Source organism: Ascaphus truei, chromosome 1, assembly GCF_040206685.1.
Source record: "Ascaphus truei isolate aAscTru1 chromosome 1, aAscTru1.hap1, whole genome shotgun sequence".
In the NCBI taxonomy this organism is placed as follows: Eukaryota; Metazoa; Chordata; class Amphibia; order Anura; family Ascaphidae; genus Ascaphus; species Ascaphus truei.
The window spans coordinates 185360798-185380878 of NC_134483.1; the positions used below are offsets into that span (position 1 = coordinate 185360798).

Genomic DNA, 20081 nt, shown 5'->3' on the forward strand with positions numbered 1-20081 from the left:
AATACTTAAGTTATGGTGGGTGAAAATGTGTTTAAGGGTTTAACCACGTAATGTGGTCTTGAGACAAAAGGTGGCACTGTGTGCTCATTTGCATGTCATTTCCCAGAAATCCCTTGCTGCAGTGGAAGCACTGTATACTAGGTGATAATGGTGAAAAGCGAGGTTGCAGACCTGTCTAAGGCTGAGTCCCCGTTGGCGATAAAAAGATCACTCGTGAGCACATTCACATGTCTAAGGCCTCGGTCCCACTGCGCTCGGTGGCGCGGGGCGGCCACACGCGAGTTCCCCACCAGAAGGGGAATCCTGCGGAGCCGGTCCCGGTCCCCCCTGGCTGCACAGCTTACTACACGCTGTGTAGATGGGATACAAGAGAATGGTGATCCCTAGCGTTGACACGTCACGTGGTGTGGCTGTGAGCCAATGGGGAGGGGAGGCTTCGGGAGTAGGAGGGGCTTCGGGGAGCGGGGAGGAGTGTGGAGTGAAAGCAGCGTGAGTGCCTGTCTGTGTGTGTGTATGTGTGTGCCTGAGTGCGTGTGTGTGTGTGTGTGTGTGTGTGTGTGTGTGTATGTGTGTGCCTGAGTGCGTGAGTGCCTGCCTCTGTGTGTGTGTGTGTGTGTTGCTTTACTTACCTTCAATCAGCAGCCCGAGCCGTGGAGGGAGGGGGGGGGGAGAGTAGCGGGTCCCTCCGCTCAAGCCACGCCCCCCCTCCCGCTCAAGCCCGCCTTTCACCATTATCACCCAGCACACAGTGTTTCCACTGCAGCAAGGGATTCTGGAAAATTACATGCAAATGAGCACACCGTGACGTACCAGTGGTGTAGCTGCGGAAGGGCATAACCTCCCTGAGAACTCACCCCAAATTGTAGTGAGATTCACCCACTTCACTGACATAATCCCTCAGTGACCTTCCCCCTCAGTGACACTTGCACCCCATCAGTATATCATCCTCTGTTACACCCTCACCTCTCACGCTCCCCCCTCTCATCCTCTCCCTTCCCCAATGTATTTCTCCCCCACCCCCTCTCTCACTCTTCCTCCCCTCTCTCACTCTTCCTCCCCCCTCTCACTCTTCCTTTCCCCTCTCACTCTTCCTCTCTTACTTTTCCTCCCCCTCTCTCTCTTCCTCCCCCTCTCTCACTCTTCCTCCCCCTCTCTCACTCTTCCTCCCCCTCTCTCACTCTTCCTCCCCCCTCTCACTCTTCCTTTCCCCCTCTCACTCTTCCTCTTACTTTTCCTCCCCCTCTCTCACTCTTCCTCCCCTCTCTCACTCTTCCTCCCCCTCTCACTTCCTCTCCCTCACTCTTCCTCCCCTCTCACTCTTCCTCCCCCCTCTCTCACTCTTCCTCCCCCTCCCACTCTTCCTCTCCCTATCTCCCTCTTCCTCCCCCTTCTCTCTTCCTCCCCCTTCTCTCTTCCTCCCCCGTCTCTCTTCCTCCCTCGTCTCTCTTCCTCCCTCTCACTCTTCCTCCCCCTCTCACTCTTCCTCTCACTCTTCCTCACCCTCTCACTCTTCCTCACCCTCTTCCTCTCCACCTCTCACTCTTCCTCTCCCCCTCTCACTTTTCCTCCCCCTCTCTTACTTTTCCTCCCCCCTCTCTCACTCTTCCTCTCCCTCTCTCACTATTCCTCCCCCTCTCACTCTTCCTCTCTCTCTCACGCTTCCTCCCCCTCTCTCACTCTTCCTCCCCCCCTCTTCCTCACTCTCCCCCCCTCTCACTCTTCCTCCCCCCTCTCTCACTTCCTCCCCCTCACTTCCTCCCCCTCTCACTCTTCTTCTCCCTCTCTCACTCTTCCTCCCCCTCTTCCTCTCACTCTTCCTACCTCCCTCTTCCTCTCCTTCTCTCACTATTCCTCCCTTCCTCTCCCTCTCTCTCTTCCTCCCCCTCCCACTCTTCCTCTCCCCTCTCACTCTTCCTCTCCCCCTCTCACTCTTCCTCTCCCCCTCTCACTCTTCCTCCCTCCCTGTTCCTGTTCCTCTCCCTGTCTCCCTCTTCCTCCCTCCCTCTCACTCTTCCTCCGTCTTCCTCTCCCAGTCTCACTCTTCCTCTGCCTCTCCCTCCCCCTCTCTCACTCTTCCTCTCCATCTCTCTCTTCCTCCCCCCTCTCACTCTTCCCCCCTCCCCCCTCTCTCACTCTTCCTCCCCCCCTCACTCTTCCTCCCCCCCTCTCTCTTCCCCCCCCCCCCACCCCCCCTCTCTCTTTCCCCCCCCCCCCGCCCCCCCTCTCTCTCTTCCTTTAGCCTGCATGCACAATTTCAGGTCTCTAGGCTTCATGATCTTGCAGCTATGGCTCTGACGGAGAAACAGGCTCTTTTATTATTCTAGATCAGTAACTGAATTGGCAAACCAGCAGGCATGTTTTTTTCACAGTAATTTAGCTATTGACTGTCACACCCACAGTATAAAATTATCCTTTATTACACTTGCTGATGAACGATTGCATATTGTAATTCTGTGACAAAGTCTAAAGGCATTAATGAGACAGAGGTATTAATGAGGCATTAGAGGTACTAATGAGGCTCAGAACTGACAAGCTTGTTAAATGTAATCTATATGTGTGTAGCCCTTTTTCTGAACCCTCCCAAAGGAACTACTGGTCACTGTACAACACCTGCGGCTCCAGGAGATCTGAGCCTCCGCTAGCTGGGAGCCTGGGGTAACACTCATACACTTAGCGCAGCGCCTCCAGTTACCCAGGATCCCCGTGATGTGAGATTCCCCTGGGCAAGAAATACAACAACACACATATATATATGCAACCAGTTTTACTATATGATAATGCACGGAACCTTATCACTCTATATTATAGCAATATAACCTTAACGTGTAACCTTAGTGGCTCGGCCACTCTCATCAGGAGCAACGTCTCCGTCCCCTCACCGCGTGCCCCACACACCGTGTCCATATATTAAGTGATGGTATAGGCTCAGTTCTTTAACCACTCGCTCAGTGTTCCTAAAGAGTTTAGCCTAAGGCGGGATCAGCGCCTGTTGACCGGTGTTGGTGCACTTGTTGTTATAGTACCTGCCGGTCACGGCGGTGACCGGTACCTCTTCGCAAAGGGTCAGATGAATCAGCGGTCTGTCTCCTGGGTCTCAATGTCCAGCCGTCTGGTCCCAGACGACTCGCCAGCAGACCTACTCCGCACGCTTGTCCCTTTGTCCCTAGCTGGTACTCAGTAAGGGGGATGCTCGCTACTACTATAGGCCGTCCCTGCAGCACAGCAACCTTTGGTGTCTTCAGGGAACACTCCTAGGAGCCTACGGGGTAGCCTGTCCTATGCAGGTGGGTCACTGACCCCCTGCACCCACTCTACCTCTCCCTTCACCACCCGGGTCCCCTCTGACTAACTTCTCCCTAACCTCTGCAGCAAACGCACTGCACACACACGGAACCTGCAGCAACCCACTGCACTCACTCGGTACCTGCAGAAACCCACTGCAACCAACCTGGTACCTGCAGCAACCGCACTGCACACACACACAATGTGCCTACTTGTCAGCGCTCACAGCACTACCAGCCGTGACACTGACAAGACTGCACACTCACACCTAAGGGCAGGGTCCCTAATCTAGGGGCCGTCCCTCAGTACCTACCCACTACCCTGGTGGGGATTTGGGCCTGCCTGGGATCTGGGGAACTACCTTACCTGGTGTAGGAGCCACTTGCTCCCTCCTCCCTTCCTTCCCCTTCCTGCTCCCAGCTTCAACTGCCAAACGTGGTCCCCGCAACATTGTAGCCTTCCTCCACAGGAGAAGCTGCAAAACCCTATTTGCTGGCTGGCTGCACGTGATGTGGGTGAAAGGGCAATCCCCAGAGGCTGCTGGGAATTGTAGTTCACTCAGGACCTCTTTAGCATTGGGACCGCGTGCGCTACCCTTACTGCGCCTGCGCGACCAATGCGCACGCTCGCGCAACCTGTCATGGCTACCGCGGTGGTTCTACGCATGTGCGACCTCTCGCCAACCTTAACATTGCTGCCAGCACTCCTGGCGTGCGCGACTACACTGCGCAACTGCTAGCAGACACAATGGCGGCCCCCGCTAGCCGGGTGCGCCGCAGAGCCTCGGAGCGCTCCCTGCTCTGGCCCCCACCTTCTCGGCGTGCCGGCGGGTCCGTCGCTGCCTCCGGCGGCACCCGCGATCGCTCGGCACGCTACAGAGGGGGTCTCTGGAGGCAAAATAAGACCGGGGCTACATGTGACATATAGATATGTAGCCCCCTTTTCCCATGCCTAAGGGAACTACTACGTGTGCTGCTGTACCTGTTTGCTCACAGGAGGTCTGGGGTGAGCTCTTTTTTCTTGCGTGCAGCGCCTCCACCTCCACTTATGAGGGATCACAGCGTTGGCGGGATAACCCCTCACAGGAACCAATACACAGTAAAGAATAATACACCACACAATGTATTTAACTAAGGTTTACTGTATACACATACTAACACATACAATAACGGCAATAACAATACCCACAGTATACACCCAATGACCTAACACGTGTTGATTCCCCCGTAGTTCTGAGGGTGTTATGGCACCAATACCCCGGGTGTCCTGTCCCAGCAATTCCCACCCAAGTGTGAGGTAGCGCTACCTCCTGTGGATGTAGGTGCATGTTGGGTACCTGCCTGGGTACTCCAGTACCCAGGTGATGCTTGCCGTAGTGAGTTGGAGAGGGTCCCTCAAAGCGGGGCCTCCAACACAAATCCCCTCTCTCCTAAAGAGTCCTGATCCTCCTCACAGTGTGCGTTCCAGCCGGAGGGTCTCACACAATGTCTCTGGATCCTGTGACCTGGTCCCAGGCCACAGGGAACCGTGTAGCCGTCCGGTCACCGGTGCAGGAATAATAAGGGGAACAGTCCCTATTTGGGGCCTTCCCTACAAGAATCCTCTGCTATGGCTCAGGGCCTAACTGGGGCCTAGGGGCAAGATCGAGGCCTAGGCCAGGAAGCACTGCTCCCTGGACACTACCTTCTTTTTTGCCTCCTCTGTCCGGACTGACGCTGGCTTTCTGCGCGCGGAGGATATCCTGTTCCTCGCAGTGCTCGCATCACATTGACTGGTACCATCTCATGTGCTGCAGTCCTTCCCTCTAGGGATTCTGGGACTTCTAGTCCTGCGGTTGCATCTACGGAGCCATCCTAAGATGGCCGCCGCACTCCTCACACTGCGCATATGTGCCTCACTCTATTGCACATGCGCGATTACCAAAATGGCACTCCCACACTCTCGATCACGCGGAGCTCCGACCAACTACTTGACAGCTCCCCCGCACCGGAGGCAGGGTAAGGGGACTCTGCTACATCCTCCCCCTGGTGGAGACCACAACGTTCCCGCTTGAACAAACATACAACTCTTTTTATAATGGAAAGTGCATATATACACAACTTAACTTTGTACAACACATCTAAACCAAATTGAACAGCTCATTGAGCATGGTCTTTACAGAGGCAAACCTGCTCCAAGACAGCTGTGAGGTTCCTCTAACGAATCATATGCCATTATCGTGGGATGGCATCTCACTCTTTGACTCCTATGTGTCTCTTCACCGAAGGCTTCATCGGTTTGAGGCCCTGACCCTCTCATAAAGTGTGACTCCTGAGCTACAGTCTCTAGTGGGAATGAAACTCGGACGCTGGGGAGGGTACATGGAGGACAGGCCCATTATCCTCTACTTCTTCTGGTGGTGCCCACCAATCTCCATTTGCCGTGGAAGAAGTTACTTCCAAAGGATCCTAATTGTCTTCCAATACAGCACTTGGAATGACGCTGGATTCTTCCTGTTCACTTGAAGGCATTTTTGACGTTGTTTCAGGTTCAGTTTCCCCCACTTGGGGAATAGATAGCAATTGATTCCGATGCCAGACCTTTACCCTTCCCTCTGAATCTCGGATGCGATATACAGGGAGGCCAGGCATCTGTGACTACCTCGAAGGGAGCTTCTCATCAGCGGTCAGCTAATTTGTGCTTCCCTGGTGTTCCTAAATTCTGCAAGAGAACTGTGTCTCTGGGCCGAAGTTCCCGATGGCGTACCTTATAGTCATACTTCCGCTTGTTATTTTTGTTATGTTATGAAAGGGTGTGTACCGGTGGATTCATGCCTGGTGCAATTGTTGGCATGTACTAAAGGCTTGACATGCTTTCTCCATCTGGCCTTCTCGGAGCCTTTCAGAGTGCCCAGCATACCCAGTAGAGTTTGGTTGAATCTTTCCGGAAGAGCATCTCCTTCAGGGTGGTAGGGAGTCATACGAGACTTATCGATATTGAGCAGCTTTAGGAGTTCTTTGATTAACTTGCTCTTGAAGTCTCTCCCTTGATCGGAGCGCCTCCGATTAGGTAACCAATAATGGATAAAGTACTTCTCCCACAGTACTTTGGCTACTGTGAGAGCTTTCTGGTATTTGGTAGGGAACGCTTGAGCGTATCGGGTGTAGTAATCAATTACTACATGGACGTTCCCTATACCCTTCGAGTCTGTCTTGATGCAGACTAGGTCCATTTGACCAGAGCTCTTTAAGTGGCCCACTGAGGCTGCGCGTGTAGGCTGTGTTTTTTGCTGTATGCACCGCAGACACCTCCGGCAATGGCGCTCCACAGATTCCCACATCTTGGACCAGGAGAACCTATCTCTTACTATTCTGAATGTTTTGTCCACTCCCAGGTGTCCGTGATCATCGTGCAGAAATCGTAGGACATGGTACTGCAAGCTTCTGGGCAGGACGAGCTGTCTTCCATTGGGATGGTTGTGGTAGGGGATAACTCAGTAGAGGTGGCCACAGTCTATGCAGATCTTGTCCCATTTCCTCTGATAATAGCGACCGTGTCAGTAGGAGCACACTTCACTAAGGAGGGGTTGCTTTCTTGGATGGCCCGGCATATGGCTCTAGCCACCGGGTCTCGCATCTGATGTATCACCAACTCTTTCCATCTCATTATGGTATCTTGCATGATGGACATGCCTTCTTGGTGGCAGTATGCTGCTGGGAGTGCTTTGACTGATATCCCAATGAGTCCACCACTCTGAGTTCGGAGAAAGTGACCTTATTCTTCACTATTGCCGCAGTTGAGCACATTGCCTGAATCCCAGGTCCAGGAATTTCTTCCCACTGGTCACCGTCTGGTGTTGAACTCAGTACAGGCCGTCTGGACAGAGCATTGGCTCCGATGTTCAAGGGCCCTGGCTTGTACTTCAGAATAAACTGATGGTTAGCAGCCAACTTGGCGGAGGTCAGGATATATGTAACAGGATTATTGTCAGTTCGCACTTCGAAGGGGACCCCATTTAGATAATCGTATAGTTTATCGAGTACAGCCCACTTGAGCGTTAGAAATTCCAGTTTGTGAACTGGATAGTTTTGTTCACTTGGCGTGAAGCTGTGACTCACATATGCTACTGGCCAGAGGCCGACAGGGTATTTTTGATGTAACACGGCTCCCAGCCCGTTGAAGCTGGCATCCACATGCAGGATGTACAGTTGCTCCAGGTCAGCAAAAGCCAAGACCGGGGCTTCAGTGAGACTTTCCTTGAGCCCTGTGAATGCCTTCTCGCTGGCAGACGACCATTTGTCCCTGAACGGAGTTCGCGGAGTTGCGGCTTTTTCACGAGGTTCCTCTGGGTAGATTTTCAACAGATGTTGAGGACTTTGGCCTTGCTGGATTATTCCTCTACGAATCTTCGGTAGTAGCCGCAAAACCCCAGGAAGGATCATAGCTCCATCATATTATCTGGTCTGGGCCAGTTCACTATGGCTTCGACCTTAGCAGGGGGTGACCGAAGTGCGGCAGAAGCAACTTTTGTCCAGGGACAACTTCAGGCCTTCTTTTTCCAGTCGATCCAGAACCTTGGGAAAGCGTTCTTCGTGCTCTTCTAACATTCTTCCGAACACAATGATATTGTCCAGATAGACCAGACATTCTCTGGGATTCATATCACCAATGTTCTTTTCCATTAACCTCTGGAATGTTGCAGGTGCACTGGAAATGCCTTGGGGTATCCAGGTGAACTGGTAAAACCCGAGGGGGCAGACAAACGCTGTCTTCTCCTGTCTTCGAGGCTTATGGGTATCTGGTAGTATCCAGACCTCCGGTCCAGCATACTGAACCACTGACTGCCGGATAAGGCACTGATGATCTCTTCAATCTGTGGCAAGGTATACTGGTCCGGGACCGTGTGGTGGTTCAGGGTGCAGTAGTCCATGCATAGGTGCACGGATCCATTCTTCTTCCGCACTACCACAATAGGAGAGGCATATGGGCTATGGGATTCTGTTACGATACCCTCCATCTCCTTCAGGAAATCCTTCACATCCTCCACATCTCTGGGAGCTATGCATTTGGGACGCTCCCGAAATGGAGTGGCATTGTTCAATCGGATCGTGTGTTGAGCATGCTTGCTGCAGCCCACATTCATCTCACTGGTGGAAAACACCACCTTGCATTCTGCCAGCTTGTCACCGTTTCTTCCACTCCGCTGGCAAGGACGATTCCTCCAAAGTCGAACTGCAATCTGGGAGGAGCTTCCCGCACGGTTCTATCTGAGTAACCGGGTATATCCGAACCAGTGCTTGACCAATGTCAAACCGTATAGGATGAGGCTAGATGTTCTGGATGGTCACCTTGAACCAGCGAGGAAGTGAAAACGTCCACGCCTTCATCTCTGGCACCACCTGAACCCTCTCTTGGCGTCCTCTTCGAGCGTGGTCTCTAGTGAAAAGTACCAGTCGGCTTCTTCGCGGCCTGGGTAGTTAGGTACAGCGGCCATGTGCCTCACTCCCCCTGGGTGCACCCAGCACACATTGGTTATATGTACCTCCTAGCTGTTTTGAGTTGGGCACTGTCCCACAATTATATCATATACTATTATATATAGATATCAACTATCACCAATAGTCGGGGTCTGTACGTATCTCCCGCTAACATTATCTGGAGGTGACTTTATTTTCTGGTGCCAAGATTTTACCGTTCAGTAGTGTGATGATTCAATATGGTTACAGGCTCCTTTATTTTTGGTACCTGATCACTCACTAGCTAACCACATATATTTGTAATCACAAAGTTGCGGTCTTCTTTGTATCCACAAAGGAGATCATACAAGTGCCTATTGGTATTACCTGCATAATTGAGAACTTCAGTGTTTGCAATGATCTGCTACTTAGATCTGTGCTTACACATAATTGATTAAGTGCTGCTTTCAACCAACATTGTATCAACTGGTTGCAGCTATATGAATGCGCTATGCACAAGACTACTATCACTCCAGTCAATTAGGAGTAATCAGTGTTTGCTTTGATCTAACTCTGACCACAGCTCACAGGTACTTTGTCTACAGTGCTCTTCCATCAAGCACAAGCGCTACTTGATTATAGTTGATTATTGCTCCTCTGCATATCAGGGACTCAGTCAGACTGTCTGAATTGACTGAATTAGCAAACAGCAATCAATTCAGTCTGAGCGGTGATCTCATATTAGATCTCTGCTCCCACCAGTTAGTCACTGTTTATTATCTCTCTGGCATCAGGGGGTTATTATACCAATGTTGCATACTCGGCTAGTTAGTTTTTTTAGGCACTCTACTCACGGTATATTATACTGCTCTCCCCTACAATTTGAGATGATATCCTTTGACATAAGGTCTCTAATTAGGATATCCAGCATATACTTATATGCCTTATCCGGCATCGTCCATTATCCGGATTGTCTTTTCTCCTGTTCGGATATTATGCGGAATTTAATCGATTTTTAATGCCCATTATTTTATCCATTGGTTCAATAAAGTTAGAGTTTTCAATGTATCATTAATCAACCAGTTTGGAGACAGAGTGCTCATCACTGGGTCCTTTCTCTTGGCGTAGTGAGTTGGAGCGGGATAGGCAGACTCGGCTATATATATATTATATATATATATATATATATATTTTTTTTTTTTAAATGGTATTATTTGTGGACTTCCATGCCAGTTTTTTTCGAATCTTTCCTTTGTAGAGCACGGATTAGTAATAGGTGACACTGATAACGCATGCAGTGTTTTTAGCTTACACTTTGAACTAGACAAATATACAGGACCAGGATGTGTAAATGGTATTGTATTGTGCATTGCAACGCTGCCTTTCTGCAGCAATCTAAAAAAAATACATAAGTAATGCGGTGATAAATGTTGGTTAGTCATTAAGATATTTGTTATGCTTATTCTTACTATTTCTGCATGTTTTAATTATTGAGTGTTCCCCAAGCTCCCTAATTATGCCAATGAAAGAACCGCAAGTAAATGAAAGTGAGAGGGATTATAGAAACAAGATAAGTTTCAGTGCTCTCCTAAAATAGCTAAAACCAAGATTTCACATTTCTTTCCAAGTCATGCCTAATGGAGACTTGGTTTTTCTCTGTCCCCCTCTCTTCTGCCACCCCCTTCTTTTTCCCTTCATTCCTCCCCTGTACAAGTCCAATTTCATTTCTTCAGCATCTAAGACAGGCCATCTCAACTAGTTCTCCAAAGGGACGAAAGCAGCAATAATTTAGGAGTAGAAGGGCAACAGACTTATTCCCATGTCGTTTTAGATGCATTTTAAAGACTTGAACATTATTATATTTCAGCTGTTTGCAAGCATTGTATCTGTAGTAGTGTTGTGCCAGGTATCAAAAGGAAATTTGCAGGCCGGGTAGCTTTGGCTTACCTGCATGCAGCCAGCAGCAGAGGGTGAGGAGGACCACGTCGAGATCGTGGGAGCAGCGGCAGACATCCTTGTGGTTGCAGTGGTAGCAGAGGACGTTCAGTTGAGCCGGTGGGAGCAGTGGAACACATCACAGGTGATGCCAGTGGGCGCCGGGGAACATGTGACTGGAGCAGGAGTGTTACTATTGGACAGCTAGCTCCTCCCCGGCTGTCCAATAGTAACGTTCCTGCTCCGGTCACATGTTCCCCGGCTCCCACCGGCATCAGCTGTGATGTGTTGCGCTGCTCCCACCGGCTCAACAAGGACGTCCTGTGCAGCCACCACCAGGATGTCTGCCGCTGCTCCCATGATGTCGACGTGGTTCTCCTCACCCTCCGCAGCGGTCTTCCTCACCCCCCGCCGCTGGCTTCAGGCAATTTTTCTGCTGCTCTGCTCCTGCCTTTCTGCAAGAGGTGGACCAAGGGAACAGAATGGAAATTAGTTTCAGCCACCTGGTGCAGGGTAATTTCCGGTATCGCAAAAAGTGCCAGGTAATCGGTACATCACTAATCTGTACCATATATATTTCTATCACCTTAACTTACAAGTGCGTTTCAGTGTGGAAAACTTCATTTGGCTGCCTAAGCAGCATGTGTGAAATTAGCAGGTCAAGGGGCCAAAGGACCACAGCAAGACTGTTTGTGGGTCGCTAATTGATGAGAACTCAGCTAAGGCTAAGGCCCCGGTCACGCCACTGTAATGCGCGCCCGCGCTTTTGGCGGCGCGTTCAGCCGATTCCCCGGTCTGCAGCTCACTGCAGGAGGAGAGACCGGGGTGGGGGCGTGGCTGAGGAGTGACGGGGGCGCGGCCATGACGTCACCCGGCAGGTTCGCCCTCATTGGCTGAACCGCCGGGGGGCGTGCCTAATCGCTCGACGCGAGTCCTGCTCTCAATTCTATTGAGAGCAGGAGTAGCTCTCGCCCGAGCGCTGCCCCCCCCCCTCGCAGCGGGCCCGGCGCCATTGCGGGGAGGGCTCTCGTGCGCGCAGCGTCCGCCACTGTAGTAGGCAGCGGGGGCAAGGCCTAAGACTTCATTTTGTGATTTTTTTTTTGTTTAGCCCAGTAAAGACTTGGGGAAATATGTCACAAAACAGCATAATTAGGCCGGCTGCGCACATCTCTATTACTAAGGTGCTTTTCACGCCGACACACACGTTGAACTGGTTCAGCAGCACTAAAGATTGCCCACTCTGTCAGGTTAGTAGAACAGTTGTTAAGAGGAGCACCTCATGGTGAGATCTGTGCAAACAATTATAAGAGAGAAGAAGCGTTTTTGTCATTTATGAGCAATGTAAGGTCCAAAATGCATTTGCTGGCATTTATAACACTGAAGCAGTGTAAATACTGTAGTTTCTACAGAGAAGATGTATATAAATATCTACAATATATACTAACCAAGTAGTGTGTAATGATGCTCAAACGAAAAAATGGTAGAAGTAGGAAAGGAGAGCCAAAAATAAAGTATAAATGGCTGCTCCTCAAATCAACCGACACACACACACACACACACACACACACACACACACACACACACACACACACACACACACACACACACACACACACACACACACACACACACACATATACACACACACATATATATACACACACATATATACACACACACACATATATACACACACACACATATATACACACACACACATACACACACACATATACACACACACATATACACACACACATATACACACACACACACACACACACACACACACACACACACACACACACACACACACACACACACACACATATATATATATATATATATATATATATATATATATATATATATATATATATATATATGAAACCCCTTGATTTGGGCAGAATAAATAATTATGTATCTCAATTCTTGTTCTCCGTGAAATTACATTAAGAAAAGCCTAACAAAACACAGAACCCCAGCAGGCTCTTTTTGGGAACCCCTGAGCCCCCACAAAATATATATATATATTGTGGGGGCTCAGGGGTTCCCAAAAAGAGCTTGCTGGGGTTCTGTGTTTTGTTATATATATATATATATATATATATATATATATATATATATGTATTTAAGTGTCAAAATGGAGTGCTATTGAGCGTGGCATATGTATACAACATATATTTTGTGGGGGCTCAGGGGTTCCCAAAAAGAGCTTGCTGGGGTTCTGTGTTTTGTTAACCTATTCTCAGCTGTTGGAGGGTGGTGGCTCCTCCTTCCCAGGTTTTAAGCCCGCCCCTCCCCAGTTCCCTAGTTTGCAGGTCCTTTCATTCTGCTGGATATAGACCCACTGTGGTCTTTCTCCCTCCTAATAGAGGTAAATGAGAATTTTAATCCTAATTGAGGTATATTAGTATTTTATCTGGTAGTGTTAGGCCTAGCGAACAGGTGTCTGCCTTGTCGTGGCTCGCAAGCTTACAACGCTTTGGTCAAAGGGTTAAACGAAATGACCCTATTTCAAGAGAATATATAAGTATTTTACTGTGTATTTCTGTCATGTTGGATGTAGCATTGGGCTTCTCTGTCGTCTGTTGTATTAAAAAAAAGCCTACAAGGAAACTTGGCAGTGGGGAAGTAGTATTCCCCGTAGCCTTCGAGATCTCAACTCACAATGATGCATGTCTCATGTAATCAGCGTCTCTTCATATACTAGAAAGACACAATATTCTTATGGGCTGTGCGCCCAGTGAATTCGGAGAAGGTGGTACTGGATTTACAACTGTTTGCTTTCAATTGCTGACCACTTCAGGAAGTTCCATCGGCGGCGTTCGGCAACAACAATGCAAAGTACGAAAGAGTCTGGAAGGCAGGGCTGCACTGCCAAACTGCAATGAAGTGCTACATGGCAAACCTTCAAATCCACATTTTATTTTGCCATGTAAAAAGGGGGGGTAGTAATCTCCGTGTTTCGCGCCGACACTGGCACTTTATAAAGCGAAAGTGTCTGCGTGAAATGCTTTGGAGGACCAGACCCTTTATTGTATTTTGGCGGTGCACTGCCTTCCAGAAATGTCTGTATAAATATCTAGCTTGTTTTTGCTCTGCGTCTGTTCTCCTCCTTCCCACAGTATCCTAAATCCCAAATCACAGGCATGTCAAATATCACTACGTTGGGCTTGTGTATTACTAGGGGTAATCATACCTCATCTTGGAAACCACAGACTTCCACTGTTATGTTACACAGCCTCTTATTTTCTTTTTATGGCTTGTATTTTATTGGCATATAAAAATGACACAACATACAATTACATTCATAATTTTGCATTTTAAAAATAGGAATAAAGAAAAAGAAGGGTTGGAGTGCTATAGAAAAGGGGATGGTGGGAGGCGGTGAATGTACACCTGAGGGCATATCTTAAACACTGTTATCAGAGCATTAGCGCAGCTCTGGTCAACTTTTAGTCTTAATTCATACATATAAGTAGTCTAAAGAGTGATCTATATGTTTGGTCATATCAGCAGTGGTTCCCATACGCTACAACATTTACGCCAGGTGTCTTAACAGTAAAGCTCATGGGGGGGATTGGACGCTTCCAGGACCTGCCAATGACACATCTAGTGGCAAGTAATACCTGAGAAATTAGTTTATTCCATGCTTTATCTGGGTTTGAAGGGAGTCTTTCTCCTATCAAAGTGAGAGGGTCCCTGTGTAGATTGATCCCAATGAGTGTGTGTGTGTGTGTGTGTGTGTGTGTGTGTGTGTGTGTATATATATATATATATCGGAGAACTTATGTGGGAAATCTTCCCTCTGACGACAATTCCTGGTTACACAAAGTAGACGATGTGTAGATAGCATGGCGCCTCACTGGGATAAGATACCCGCGATAAAGTAATTTAGAGATATTTATTTTATTGTGGTGCACAAAGAGCTGGTAGCCGCTGCTTCCCAAACTTCAGTCAATCCTCCCAGTATAAGTTCTGGCCTGTTTCCAAACCCTGGGAGATCCTGCACGTCTCTTTGTTTTGGTATCGTCAATCAAGAAAAGATTTTGATATATCATTGAGGTTAATTTAGTTTGATCCAGAGGATATCCGCATAAATGTTCAAAGAAAGTAGCATAAGGGGATGTCTTTTACTTCAAATCTTTTATTTACAAAGTTTCTGACTTGCAAATATTTGTAAAAATCAGACCTGGGAACTTTAGTTTTTTTGCACATGGCTGGAAAAACCCACCGCCGTGTCTTGGACTCTAGAAATTCAATTATGAGCCCAGTTCATTGGGGAATGGGGGGATAGGGGAGGAAGTCAATTTGGCTTTGGTACGTGTGCTGCACAAGTGGAGTAGAACAGGGTTAATCCTATGTCGGGGGCCTAGGCTGTTTCTTTTTTTAGCTAAAGAGGGTTTGACGATCCACCATCCAGACATTCCACGTATATCGACCCACCTCCCCATCCCACACGGTGCATGCCACTTTGCTAACTGGCCACATTGGGCTGCCTGATAGTTTTGGATAATGAATGGTAATCCCAGTCCGCAGTGCAGCCTTGAACTAAGAAGCATCTTCCTATTGACCCTTAGGTTGCCATGACTCCATACAAATTTAAGGATGGCATCCTGAATTCCCTTGATATCTTTATCTTGTATTGGGATAGGTAGTGCAAGAAAAGAATAGAATACGTGGGGCAGTATGATAATAATCTTAACCACCAGATACTTGATATGCTGTTTACACCATTTGAAGTCGAAATTAAGATTTAACAGCTTGAGCGTGGGATGGAAGATTGATGTCCAGGGCTTCTGACTTACTGTTATTAATCTTAAAGCCAGAGAAGCCTCCAAAATTCTGTAAGACACATATGAGATTGGACAGAGAAATCAAGAGTTTCGTAATTGTTAACAAAATGTAGTCCGTGAAGAGAGCGTTTATAGTACCTCTGACAACCGGAAATGTTGGATTAGAGCGGATAAGATTACTTGAAGGCTCCATTGATAGGGCTGCCCCTAAATCCCGTTATTTGCACTGTCTGGTATCATTGAGAATGGGAAAGTAGCTTGAAGTCAAGGCGTTCATTTTAATTACTGCTGAGGGGCACTTGTATAAGGCCCTTATTCCCTCCATCAGCCTGAGACCAAAGCCGGAGCTTTGTAATGTGGCAAACATGATGTCCCGTTGGAGCCTATTAAAGGCCTTTTCTGAATCTAAGGCCAAAACAGTCAGGGGCAGACATTTTAATTATGCAAATTGTATGATATCACCCAACCTTCTAGTGTTATCACCCTCATGTCTGTTCACAATGAACAATGCATGAGAGATGTAATGCTGCACACCATGAAAAGGTTAATATACTTGCAGTTACCGGTGCTCCTGGTCCAGGGGGTTGCCTGTCCGAGAAAACTCCCAAGAACTATATAAAATAGATGTTCCAGGGCACTACGGTTTTGTCACTAAAGAGAATGTATTCAATCATGAACACAGCGTTTCAACCAGCTGTGTGGTCTTTATCAAGTAAAGACCACACCGCTGGTTGAAACATTGTGTTCATGATTGAATAAATTCCCTTTATTGACAAAACCGTAGTGCCCTGTTCACAATGAACCCCACCTGGTCTAAAGGGATAGCTGCTGGCAGGATCAGGTTAAGTCTGTTGGCATGTATCTTTGATTAGTGTTTAGTAAGGAGATGGGTCGGTAGCTACCACAGGGGAGAACATCTCTGCCCTCCTTGGGAACCACCACAATGTGTGCCTGGGTCATGAGATCTGAGGAAAAGTCATTACAAAGCTGGGTCAGATGGGGGGGCAAGCAGGGCACAACATTTTTTGTAATACGTATTCATGAACTCGTCAGGGCTTGGAGCGTTACCATTTTACAATTATTTTATAGCCAACACTATTTCTTCAGTGGATACTGATTTGTCCCAGTCGGTCTAGATTTTCAATGGTGTTCTATGAAGGTTGCAGGAATTCAAGAAAGCTGAGAGGTCTTGCTTGTTCTGGCCTGTTGAGATGGCATCTTTAGTAAATTATATAAAGATTCATAAATGGCTCGAAATCCCTCACATATCTTAGACGGATCCGATATCGTGGATCCCTGCTTGCCCCTCAACACACCCATCTGAGTATATATATAAATATATATATATATATACTTCTTGCGCAGTATAGTAACCATCATCCTATCTGGCTTATTTCCCTGTTGATAAACTTTCTGCTGGGACCATCTTATGTCCTTTTCTGCCCTATCCATCAGAAGTGAATTGAGCTTAATTTCAAGATCTACGAGGCTGGGGAGAGGGGTGAGGGAGGCGAAGGGGAGAGGGAGGCTGGGAGAAGAAGGGGAGAGGGAGGCTGGGGAGAAGGTGAGAGGGAGGCTGGGGAGAGGGAGGCTGGAGAGAATGGAAGAGGGAGGCTGGAGAGAAGAAGGGGAGAGGGAGGCTTGGGAGATAGGGAAAGGGAGAGGGAGGCTGGGGAGAAGGGGAGAGGGAGGCTGGGGAGAAGGGGAGAATGAGAAGGGGAGAGGGAGGCTGGGGAGAAGAGGAGAGGGGCTGGGGGGAAGAAGAAGGGGAGAGAGGGCCTGGGGGGAAGGAGAAGGGGAGCGGGAGGCTGGGGAGAAGGGGAGAGGGAGGCTGGGGAGAAGGGGAGAGGGAGGCTGGGGAGAAGGAAAAGGGGAGAGGGAGGCTGGGGAGAAGGGAAGAGGGAGGCTGGGGAAAAGTGGAGAGGGAGGCTGTGGAGAAGGAGAAAAGGGAGAGGGAGGCTGGGTAGAGGGAAGGGATGTGGAGAGGGAGAGAGAAATAAATAATTGCAGCCCTATTGGGGACGCTATTAGACAAATACCATTATAATATTTATTTTTAAGTGATGTAATTCATTGTATAAATAAAAAAAAATTGTGTACCGGTTTTTACTTTTGGAGATCTGGAAACCCTAACAAACTGATCCAATCACTGTACATTTTACACTAGAAATTGTGGCCCCATAGGAAACAATGTCAAACCTTTGTGTCAGTCATTTGAGGAGATTTATTGAAGCTGTTATCAATGAGTTATTGAACTCTGCACATAATGTAAAATTAATTTATATTGCTTATTTTTGAACGCGCAGACAGTCTGACAGTTATTTGACTTATACTACGTATGGTTAAAAATACAAATGTTTTGCATGCAAGAACCCAGCACATTTGGTGTCAGAAATGCTGCAATGCATTGCTCTGTAGCAAAAAAGATTAAGCCAATTCATTTGTAAAACTTGTACTTACATTCCCTTGTTCATACATTGTTAAATCATACAATTGCCTCTCTGGTGTTTGTTTTGAAATGGAAACCTTTTCTCTGGGGCCATAAAAGAATTTCTAGAAATTGCTCAATAATTTAGCACAGATCCCAAGGACTCGGTGATCGTGGCTTTCTTCAATTGGGTATGAGCTGCTAGCTAGTGCTTTGCTAAAGTAGAAGGACGGCATTGTGGTTGCGGAGTTTATAAACCTAAATCATGAAACAACCATTACAATGGTGAAGTGTGTTCTATTGATAGACTGAAATTGCAATAAATGGAAAGCCCTATGTTGCTTCCATGGAACTGGTTGTTTAAGGGCAAGCAACACCCTTCTTAGGAATCTGGAGGCAGCCATTTTTGATTTGTGATGTCATTTATGACACAGGAAATATCCGCAAGTCTAAAGTGCGTTGAAATTCTTTATGGATTCCTCTGAGTTATGTTTCTGTAAAAGCACCTTTCCTCTGCACTTATTCTTCCTAAGCCGATATTTTGTCAGGACTGGGACGGGTGTGTGCTGTGCCAGTAGAAGCACACGTGACTACTAATATATTTTATTACACTTCAGCCTGTGATATTTCTTTTTTTAATAAATGTCACCATAAAAAATCTCCCCCTGACTCTTATGAATAAATTAGGGAATATCCACATTTTTTTACTTTTGAACTGTATTTTCTGTATGTGAGGTATCGGTATGTTTAGCTGGTGGGCCACGGATCCCCTTGGTGAAAGCCCTGCATACTGTGAGGGAGGGAGTGGGAGGGCTTGGGCCATGGGTCCAGAGTGGGGAACCCTACAATCCGATTCCCCGTTGGGTCCCAATCCGACGCTATAAAGAACTAAGCGATGGTATATTAAGCTTTTGAAGGGGAAGAGCAGCTTTGTAAATAAAATAGGATTGGGGACTTATTGGGCAAGAGTGGCTTAGTGGTAAATGCACGGAACAGAGTTACAGTGGCCACTCCATGTTAACATAGGCAAACCACCAATTTATCAACAGTTCAGCGAGGACCTGGTACAATACAATGTATGTATCATTGGACACTCCTGGATATTATTCCATGCATTCTGACATCTCATTGTCTGTTTTAGCTGTTTTATCAGCTGGTTTCTTAAGTGAAAACTCATTAAAACTCCCTTTGTTATCCTGACAGAGTGGCAGGCGGGGAGCTTTTTGACTTCCTTGCTGAGAAGGAGTCTCTGACAGAAGAAGAAGCCACAGAGTTCCTCAAACAGATCCTCAACGGAGTGCATTATCTTCACTCTCTGCAAATTGCCCACTTTGATCTTAAGGTACAGTATGCTGTTGACAGATTTATGCAAGAACTACATTATATAATTAAACTGGGTTTATGGCTTAAACACACCAGCTCACTATTGTCTGTTTCATTGCTCTATCTAATGGTTTAAACCCTTTTTAAGCTTTTAATTACATTTTCCAAACGTTGAAGGCTTTTGTTAAGAGATATATATATTTATACATATATCTGTATATACATACATATATAGATTTAACCCTACAATAAGCACTCAAAAAATGTAATATAAGCAGCCTGGGAAATGCGCACCTTTCAGGTGTTTTGATATATTAATGGTTCATATTCAAAGTTATACATATTAATGGTATCATGTTTAATATAATTGATATACAGTAATTAAATACAACTGTATCATTTCCAATTGAATTATTGATACTAGAGGTGTCGTTGTGGAAATGGCTTTATGATTGCGTGAATGTGTGAGCATCTGCATAATTAAAAAAGAAATTACCCAACTCGTTGTCATGAATATGTTCCTCTAATTATTAGCCAACGATGTTTCCGATTACAAAACGTGTGGGCAAAAGCCCTCATTTTAAGCCCAGTTGCACAAAGCTCTGTTATTTCCCTCTTTTTCATCTTGATTTAAAGCCCTATTTTGGGGGTTGTATAAGAGTAATGGCAAGACATAGTTAACATCACATTATTGGCAGATAATGCAAAAATTTTGTACAATAATGCAATGTTGACCTTATGCTAATGAGATGTAGAGCGGCGTGTATATATGTGTATATATATGTATATATGTATGTATATATATGTATATATGTATGTATATATATATATGTGTATATATATATATATATATATATATATATATATATATATATATAT

At 46.9% G+C, this 20081-nt stretch overlaps 1 protein-coding gene across 2 annotated transcripts in view; it reads left to right on the forward strand.

The window, feature by feature from the left end:
* The window catches only part of DAPK1 (death associated protein kinase 1), a 196986-nt gene that overhangs the window by 97766 nt on the left and 79139 nt on the right, over window positions 1-20081 (forward strand). For both annotated transcript variants that reach the window (XM_075599053.1, XM_075599049.1), the window contains one exon: window positions 19083-19221. In XM_075599053.1, the coding sequence (XP_075455168.1) occupies window positions 19083-19221 (139 nt within the window). The remainder of the gene's footprint in view (window positions 1-19082; window positions 19222-20081) is intronic.